Source organism: Fistularia commersonii, chromosome 13 (genome assembly GCF_037954325.1).
Source record: "Fistularia commersonii isolate RoL2024-O1a breed Wild chromosome 13, RoL_Fcom_v1.0, whole genome shotgun sequence".
Lineage (NCBI taxonomy): Eukaryota > Metazoa > Chordata > Actinopteri > Syngnathiformes > Fistulariidae > Fistularia > Fistularia commersonii.
The window spans coordinates 15,060,848-15,070,899 of NC_141296.1; the positions used below are offsets into that span (position 1 = coordinate 15,060,848).

The 10,052-nt window shown below is 43.7% G+C and overlaps 1 protein-coding gene across 4 annotated transcripts in view; it reads right to left on the reverse strand.

Annotated features, from left to right (window-relative positions):
- The window catches only part of cplx1 (complexin 1), a 52,467-nt gene extending 45,679 nt beyond the window's left edge, over nt 1–6,788 (reverse strand). The window contains exons 1-2 of one of the 4 annotated variants that reach the window (XM_086158320.1): nt 6,514–6,788; nt 5,359–5,475 (exon numbers count right to left, since the gene is read on the reverse strand). In XM_086158320.1, coding sequence (XP_086014446.1) covers nt 5,359–5,389 — 31 coding nt within the window. In that variant the 5' untranslated portion in view covers nt 5,390–5,475; nt 6,514–6,788. Of the gene's footprint in view, nt 1–5,358; nt 5,476–5,909; nt 6,151–6,325; nt 6,376–6,513 lie in introns of those variants that run through there. The other 3 variants (XM_086158318.1, XM_086158317.1, XM_086158319.1) reach the window with 3 other exon arrangements.
- Nucleotides 6,789–10,052: the final 3,264 nt, after the last annotated feature.

A 10,052-nucleotide genomic window follows, 5' to 3' on the forward strand; every position in this document is an offset into this window, starting at 1 on the left:
CCAGCAGGATAATTATCTGTTATCTACTCAGAGCAGAACGTTGCCTCATGCGATGTGTTCACTCTGCTGTTTCCTGTATTTTATAACGTTTCACACTTTCACTTGGGATGTAAAACTGCATCCTCTAATAATGAAAATAAAACTACACAAACCCTGCTTTTACTGTTTTAAAAACAGCTGCTGAAAGTACGACCCTTTCAGTTTAAGAGTTCCAGTTGCAGACTGTTGAAGAGTTCCAGCTGCAGACTGTTTAAGAAATACTCTGAATTTCATAATGAAAGAAAGACCAGATAAGGCTTAGTGTTCTGAGCAGACTTTCTTTGTATATTCACGCTCCTCCATTAAAAAAAGTATAAACACCACAACAATGGGTAAGAGCAAACCCATGATGGTCGTTCAGCTCCATGAAAAAGAAAAGTTATTTTATTTTGTAGGTCTTTAACACAACAGGAACACTGAAAGCTTATCGGCATGTTAAAAAATGAATGTGACAATAATCTCACAATAACCTCGTGAAATAAATGTAATGGAAAAACATCACAATGTAGAAACATTTACTACGCAAAGTTTATTGACACAAAATCTGATTTAACATAGAGAAAACTTCACAAAGACTGTCAACATAGCAAAAGGTTCACTGAATCTAAAGTGATAATGAAAAACTGAATGATTTAAGTATCAATGAATAACAAATTGGTAATAACGATAGCTCCTATGGCAGTGTGAGAGGGGAGGCCTTGAACAAAACCACGTAAACCAATGCATCTGATATTTCTTCTTCGGAAGTTTGAAAAACATGGGATCAGTTGTGACTATGTGTGTATCTCTTGTGCCGTGCCGCCAATTCAGCTTTAGAACACCTACACAGACACACCACCAGAGCTATTGTTTGTCTTCCTAAAGATTGTTGACATGTTTGCACAATAAACGTGTACACGAGTTCTCCCAGCGCTCACTCAGAGTTCCCCTTTTGTGTCTTATATGCTGTATGAGGCAGTGATTCTGTTACACAGCACTGATTCTGCCTGTGTGTGTGTGTATGTGTGTGTGTGTGAGAGAGAGAGAGAGAGAGAGAGAAAAAGACAGACCGCCTGAGACACAGAGACTCTGGGTTTGAATTTAAAGTTTTTCAACTTTCTCTCTTTTTTCCCCACCCTGTGTTCCAGAGCTGCAGTCTGCAATACCTGCCAAAGCCAAGATGAACATTAATGAATATTTGTCACCTTTAAATTAAATGAATTTCATCACCCCCCACGACACATGCAAGAACAAATGGGAAAAGACACTTTTACACTTCATCAGAGTATGAGGGGGAAAGATAACATCCACAATACTTAGATTCAAACAAGAAACAGGGAAATATACATATACACTGTATATGTAAATATACATTGTGCGTAGCATCCTTTCATTTGTATCTAACTGTATTGAAATGTGTCACATTATGTCATTTTATCATATGTACATGTATGTACGTATGTTCACCTAACCCATTTCACGCAATGCACACACACAGATACATTCATGCAAAAACACAAGCTCACATATTCACAGTCACACTCACACTCTCTCCCCAGTGGCTGCCTGATTAAAGTTCCCCACGCCTTGCCCTTTAGATTTACCGTAATCGTGGAAGAAAAAGAAAGAATGAAAAGAATGGAATGAAAAATGAGGAGTGGAGTTGAAGGGAGGATGGAAGAAGAGAGTTGAAAAGAAGAAGGCCAAGGATGAGGAGTAAGAGGCGTGACTGACAGAATAAGTGAGGGAGGGAGAGCGAGCAAGGACTCCTGGGAAGGGAAGAACATCGCTGCGGACAGAAAACTCCAGACCCATTAAGAGGAGATTATGGGTCCCGCCACCATCTCTTCACCACCTCCTACTGACGACTCAACGCCCAGCTTTACACCTCAGTTTGTCACTTTCCCCCTCCTCACCCCTCCCTCCACCGCTTCTCCCCTCCTCCTTTGCTTGGAGTTGAAGGCAGAGAAGGAGCCATCTAGTCGAAGCGGTTAAAGAAAAGACTCGTTTTTATAAGCACCCTCAGTGTCATAGGTAATAAATCCCCCTCCTTCTTCTACTGGTCCTCCCACTGACAGACATTGCTCATCCCCACTGGCAAATTGAATCGATTTGTCATGCTTCCTGCCCCACTCCACCCCACCCAACCCCAACATGTCAAAATGAGCTACAGGCTCGAAAAGAGGAGTCCAAACAAGCAGCCCAGTGATTCCCTGTGATTTTCCCTCCTTGATTGAATGTATTCCAATCAATACCATGATACTGATTGGGTTGTGAAAATAACTCATAAAGAACAGTTCTGTTTTCTTGAAAAAGTATTGACATAGGATTAAATATTAAATACTTATAGTTACGGAAGAAACTATTGATCCCGGAAGATGCTGTTGATTTTTTCATTTGATGAATTATTATAAATTGATGAAAAACAGCTAACATTTATATGCTAAAGCCTTTTTATACAAACAGTGCACAGTTCACACCTAAATTTCCAGACACTGCATGCTAATTTTCTTGTCACTATTTAGTTCACGTTGAATTTAGATGCTTTTAGCTTTTTTTTAATGATTCAGGTAATTTCTTCAAAGAGTTCAGTTCAATACTCTTTTTTCAGGTGTCTTAAAAAGATTTTTTTCTTCTGATTATATCGCTTTAATTGTAAATGTCATTAAATTTAAACAAGGTTTAAAAAATGAGGGATCTGTTACTTGCAAATTGTCAGAAAAATACATGTGTTGGAAAACAATCCTCCGCATTCTGGAGCAGAGTCTGGGCAAAGAGTTAAGACTCAAATATTTGTCTAGACATGCTGTTTGATAGATCTCACCTGTTGACCAGCAGTTTGTGTGTAAGGGCGTGGTGCCACATACAGACACACAAATACACACACACACATACACAAAACTAACAGATGTGCACAACCCAACATAACATGCCCAGGAAGCCAAGAAAACTGAATACCTGCCTTGATTGACGAACGCCTTTTGACTCCATGTGTTTTCTTCTGCAGCAAACACACTCTACTGTTATTGCGCAGAATGGTAATGGGTTATTGATCTCCGCATCTCCAAAGCTATGAACTCAATATGACCTGCAGAACCAAACCAAGTTCTCAATCAGTGATGATCAGATGCTTTCAGAAATGTCAGCCAATGCTTTTGAGGTCTGGTTGGTTTCAGGCAGGGAATCATTAGGTTGGGGTTTCTATAATTTGACCTTGCTCCTGCAGTCCTAATTGAAACCCTTATTTATTTTTTTCTTTGTTCTTTAAAGGTCCAGCTTGGAGCTTGATGGTGGGGAAAGAGGTCATAGGGAAGGTGAGGTGTTGGAACCAGACCCTCAATTTAGGAGTACCGTGGCAACCTCAGCCTATGGCAGTTGTCTAGCATATCCTCTGTATTATTTTATATGCTTTGAACTATTAAAGGACAGGGTTTAAATAAAAGAATATGTATTCTTGTCAAAATCTTCTTGTTATGGCAACTCAACTAGAATTTCTTCACTTGAAGACGTTTCACCCCTCAACTGAGAAGGATCTTCAGGTCTAATGACCTGTTGGGAGTTTCCAAATATAACTGCCTGGGTTTTGGGCAACTCTATGTTATGGTGGCTTGTTATGTAAATGTAAGAATTGATCGGCAGAAACTAGGTCTAAGGGGGTTATTATGTGGACGGGGATGTCAGTCATTGGGACAAAAGAGCCTTTTTTCCTGGGATTACCTGGATTGGAATGTGAAAAGGTAAAGCTAAACATAGATTATGTTAACTGAGGCTCATGTGGAACCTGCTGGGGGCTGGTTTTGGTGGTGAATCTTTCCCGTTTTTTTGGAGTGTGTAGATGGGCCTGGTCCATGTGTGCTGTACTGGGATCAAGACCAAGTCGGATTTGCACACAAGATGGTTTCAACAAGAATTTACCATGACCTGGATGACTGAGAACTTCCACAGACACAGGAATGTGTATATTCCATACCATACTGAATTTTAGACATACATGACTTGTTAACAACATAAAGATGGTCATTAGATGCTGGAAGGTCAACATTATCTAGTTAATTACTGAAAAACAACCCAATATCAACAACATCAGCTGTCGCAACCTACATCAAACCAAATATCGACATCTCAACAAATTCGGTATCCAGCAGTAGATTCTATGGGTGATTGGGTCATTGACCGGTCTGCTACCAATCATGAAAGGGTTCTCATCGATTTGTACTTGACAATATCAATAATACTGTTATCTGCCAGTGAAATCAGCTGACCAAGATGTCCTCCCTGACAACAAACATGTCTGCTCCCATTTTGGCAGGTCTTTCTCTTTCAAAGGGGTGGGGCTGATGTAGATGTCAAGTGCCGCCCATGAACTGACTGTGCCTCCATTATCGTTGTATGTTTGCACCTTCCACCAAGCTGCCTGTCCCCGACCAGGCCTCTCATTCGTTGATGTATGCTGGCGCCTTCCGCCTCATCCCTGTTTCTGCCCAGCATCCCCCCTACCTGGCCTGTCTGTTCCTGCTCTGTGTCCCCCCTACCTGGTCTGCCTGACCCTCCCCTGCAACCCCCTACCCAGTCTTGTAGCCACAGAGACAGAAGAAGGAGCCACCTGGACTACAATAGCTCCCTCAACAGCAACACTCAGAGTGGGAATTCCCTTTCTGCTGTGCAAACAAACACTGCCTATTTCATTGGTGGGGTGCACACCTTTCCCCCGCATCCCCAAACACCTACCCCAACTCCATCTTCCTGTTCACAAGTTCACACACAATAACCACTCCAGTCCACCAACCCCTCCTCAGCAGACCTCGTGCATCTTGCAAGCAGGAATGAAATTACCAGAGATTACGTTCTTCTTTGATTCAGCCCCCTTCCTCACAATGTCCAACATTGCGTTCAGTTGGAAATTGTGCAGTCAACATGTCAAAATAAAAGGGGCTGCAGCATCCCGTGACAGAAGTCTGCACTCACAAGACACACATACACACACACACACACACACACACACACACACACACACACACAAGCCTCGCTCTTCATCCTGCATCACAGTCACTGCAGGTGAAAAGCGGGCTATACATCTGAAGGCACCCCTTCCCCCTTCTACCCCCCCGCCCACCAACACCCATGAGGAGGCTAGAGTGTGACATCTGCGCAGGGGGTGTGGAAGAAGAACACAAATATTGCAGTGGCAAGAAAGAGGCGGGGGTGAAGGATGGATATGACTGACGTGGAAAAAGTCAGCTCAAGGAGAGAAAAAAAACCACAAACTATCACGCAGATTCCCATGCCAATAAAAACTGCAATGACATATAAACAAATAAATAAATAACCCTGTCCACTCACCTCCCAGCGCTTGTTTCATGACGAAATTCATGATGATGGCTTTTTATTCCCCACTCTGGTCCCAGCGATGTTACATTCAATGGTTAAAGAAAGTTGGATGTCCTTTTGTGGCCAGATCTGAAAAAGAAAGTGAAAATGTTTTTTCACTTGCAATATAAAATGTTTATCAAACCAGCAACCAAAACAAAGCCAAGCAGTAATGTCTGGTCACCAAATCCTGACTATTCAGAAACACGCTTCGAAGGCGGTCAATTATCCCTCTCTCCGAGCTTATCTGGCTGCTGTACGTTTCACATCGGAGCGCCGCTCCCGCATTTGCTTGTCAGTCACGTTCTTTCAATGCGCCAAATGAAGGACACCAAAGGTCAACGGTTCAAACACGAATCACGCACCGCGGCAAAACATGACAAAAGGAAGAAAAAAGAAGAAAAAAGACAACCGTACGGAACGAAATCTCAACAACCGGCGTGGCCCCTTACGTCTTTTTTTTAATATTCCCGCGCAGACTGTGGGATTAAAATTATTAAAATTAGTATTAAGTTTTAAATTACCGGGGCTTCGCCTGCAGATCGGCGACTTACACAAAGTCCTCGACGGTCTAACACCACGCGCTTGGGCTCCGGTGCGTATTTCGTGTATTATTTATTTATTTATTTGTTTGTTTATTTATTTATTTAACCGTTTATTTATTTATTTATTTATTTACTTATTTATTTTTTTATTTATTTTCCTGATCATGTGGTAAAACTTTACATTCCCCATTGGAGGGACGCGGTGAGCAGCCTTCACACTCACATATCCACGCTGCCGCTCGGCGATACGTGATGGCAGGCGAGTGCGAAGAACATAGACAATTAAAAAAAACACCAATAACAAAAATGAAATCCAACGTTGATAAAATAGATCATGAAAACTACATGAATATGCACCGTCAGAACGCGCCGTGTTCGCGAGGGGGTGGACGCACTTCCTTGTTTTTGCAGCACCGCGGACAGCTCTGCCGGCGAAACGGCCGGCCTCTCCTCTCCTCCTCTTCCTTCTCCTCTATCCCGCTCCCCCGGCCGCCCTCCCTCCTTTCCTCCCGATCAGGGACAGTAGCAGCACCTCATCCCGACAAACCGCACCAGGGCCGCGGCGTCAGAACTGCCGTTTTACCTCCGTCCGGCTGAAATGCGTCTCTTCCAGCAGGAACCGCGCGACAGGATAAGAGGGGCAGGGAAAACCGCTGAGAACCTCCAAGTTCTTTTTATCCTTCTATCTCTCTTCCTCTCTGTTTCTTTCTGTCGCTCTCTCTCTTTTGCGATGAGGAAGACGAATCTAAGTGGTCGTCCTTCGCTTATTCTCACTCTCGGGGGCTGGGAGTAAGAGGAGGAGGAGGAGAGAGTGAAAAAGAGAAAAAGAAGGACGTCCTTGATGCCACCTCCTGGCCGCGTCTTTCTGCGCTCGCTCTTCAACGCACTGAACGGTGAGGGAAGGAGGGGGGGTGGAAGGCGAAGCGACAATGATGGAGGGGGGGTGGGGGTGGGGGGGGAGCGGAGATAAAAACGGTTTCGCTTAGATACCTCATCCCTTTATACCCATCTACCGCTCCCAAGTCAACATGGGTGGAGAGGGGATCTGAAACAGGTGAGGACAGGGTATGGTCTCTGATTATCTATAATTGGGAGACTTAAAGTCAAAAATGTATATATATATATGTGTGTGTGTGTGTGTGTGTGTGTGTGTGTGTGTGTGTGTGTGTGTGTGTGTGTGTGTGTGTGTAATTATTTGTTTATTTTAGCGGTGGGACTCGATTAAAAAGAATTAAAATATTGCGTTCTTTGTGATTTATTAATTTAAATCAATTGCATTCCAATCGCATTTCAATATTTTGATGGGTGCAAGATATTTTTAAGTTTCTCTCATTCTTCTTCTTTCGGCTTTTCCTTTCAGGGGTCGCCACAGCGAATCATCCTTCTCCATCGAACCCTATTCTCTGCATCCTCCTCTCTCACACCAACTACCTTCATATCCCCTCTCACTACGTCCATAAATCTTCTCTTTGGTCTTCCTCGAGACCTCTTGCCTGGCAGCTCCAATTCAAGCATCCGTCCACCAATATGTACATTATGCCTCCTTTGTACATGACCGAACCATCTCAGTCTGGCTTCTCTGAACTTCTCTCCAAAACATCTAACATGTGCTGTTCCTCTGATAGACTGATCCTCTCCATCCTGGTCGTGTCCTAAAGAGAACCTTAACATCTCCGTCTCTGCAACATCTACTTCTGCCTGTTGTCTTTTTGTTGTTGTAACAGTTTCTGGCCAGACAGCATCGCTGGTCTACCACTGACTTGTACACTTTTCCTTTCATTCTGGCAGATAGTCTTCTATCACATAGTACCCCTGATATTTTTCTCCACCCATTCCAACCTGCTTGGACCCGTCTCTTCACCTCTTTTCCACACTCTCCGTTGCTCTGGACTGTTGACCCTAAGTACCTGAAATCCTCCAACTTCTTGATCTCCACTCACCATTCCAGCCAGGCTCCTCTCATTCACACACATATATTCCGTCTTGCTGCGACTAACTTTCATTACCCTCCTTTCCAGAGCATACTTCCACCTCTCTAGATTTTCCTCTAGCTGCTCTCACTACAGATCACAATGTCATCTGCAAACATCATGGTCCATGGGAATTCCATCTGTCAGCCTGTCCCTCACAACTGCAAACAAAAAGCGGCTCAGAGCTGATCCCTGATGGAGTCCCACCGCCACCTTGAACCTCTCAGTGATCCCTACAGCATGCTGTACAACTGTCTCACAGCCAGCATACATGTCCAGCACCAGTCTAACATACCTCTCTGACACTCCAGACTTCCTCATACAATACCAGATCTTCTCCCTTGGCACCCTGTCATACGCTTTTTCTAGGTCTACAAAAACACAATGTAGCTCCCTCTGGCTTTCTCTGTATTTCTCTATTAGCATTCTCAAAGCAAATACTGCATCTGTACTACTATAAGCATGAAGCCATACTGCTATTCATAAATGCTGACTTCTGCTCTCATTCTATTTTCCACTACTCTTTCCCATAACTTGCATGGCTCATCAACTTTATCCCTCTATAGTTGCTGCAATTCTGCACATCCTCCTCATTCTTAAAAATGGCCACCATCACACTTCATCTCCATTCTTCAGGCATTGTCTCACTCTCTAAGACTCTGTTGAATAATCGAGTCAGAAAATCCACCGCTGCCTCTCCCAGACACTTCCACACCTCCACAGGTATGTCATCAGGACCACCTGCTTTTCCAATCGTCATCCTTTTCAATACTTTCCAAACTTCATTTTTACAAATCTCTGCTACTTTGTGGTCTACAATAGTCACCTCTTCTACTCTTGCCTCTCTTTCATTTTCCCCATCCATCAGCTCTTCAAAGAACTATTTCCATCTTCCCATCACTCTTCTAGCATCTGTCAATACATTTCCCTCTCTATCCTTAATCACCCAGACCTGTTGTACATCCTTTCCTTCATTATCTCTCTGTTTCGCCAACCTGTATAGATCATTCTCACCCTCCTTACTATCCAATCGAGCATACAAGTCACCGTACACCCTTTCTTTTGCCTTTGCCTATCTTTACTTTACGGTGTATCTCCCTGTACTCCTGTCGGTTCTCTTTAGTCCTCTCAGTATCCCACTTCTTCTTTGCTAACCGCTTTCTCTGTATATATTCCTGCACTTCCTCATTCCACCACCAATGCTCCTTATCTACTTTCCTTCCAGATGACACACCAAGTACTCTTCCACCTGTCTCCCTGATAACACTCGCTGTTGTTGTCCAATCATCTGGAAGCTCTCCCTGACCACCGAGACCATTTCTGAACTCCTCCCTGAAAAACATACAACTCTCCTACCTTTTCAGCTTCCACCACTTTTTCCTCTGCTCTGCCTTTGTCCTCTTGATCTTCCTTGTCATCTGAGTCATCCTGCAAACCAACATCCTATGCTGTCTGGCTATACTCTCACCTACAACTTCTTTGCTGTCACGGATCTATTTCAGGTTACCTCATTTATACAAGATGTAGTCTACCTGTGTGCCTCTACTTCCACTCATAGAAGTTACCCTATGTTCCTGTTTTTTTCACTACATCCATTTCCATCCTTTTTGCAAAATCTACCACCATCTGTCCCTCTGCATTCCTATCCTGTATACCAAATCGGCCCAACACTTCTTCATCCCCTCTATTGCCCTCACCAATCAACCATCTCTATCTAACCCCATTCTCTGTATTCTCCTCTCTCACACCAAGTACCTTCATATCCTCTCTTACTACATCCATAAATCTTGTCTTTGGTTTTCCTCTAGACCTCCTGCCTATCAGCTCCATTTCCAGCATCCGTCCCAATATATTCACTATCCCACCACTGCACATGACGGAACCATCTCAGTTTGGCTTCTCTGACCTTCTCCCCAAAACATCAAACACGTGCAGCCTAGCAAATGATGGCAAAGCGGCAAATTAATACAAAGCTGCAATGTTAATGATTCCATCTTATACTCTTTAGCTTCCCGTTGAGTTGGATGCAAGATTTATACGGTAAGGTGCTCCCTCCCATGTTGCCCAGAAATACTCTGTATGGCAAGAAGTTTCAACCCTTCTCACCCCCCCCTCATCCCCCCCCCCCCCCCCCCCCCCCCACACACACACT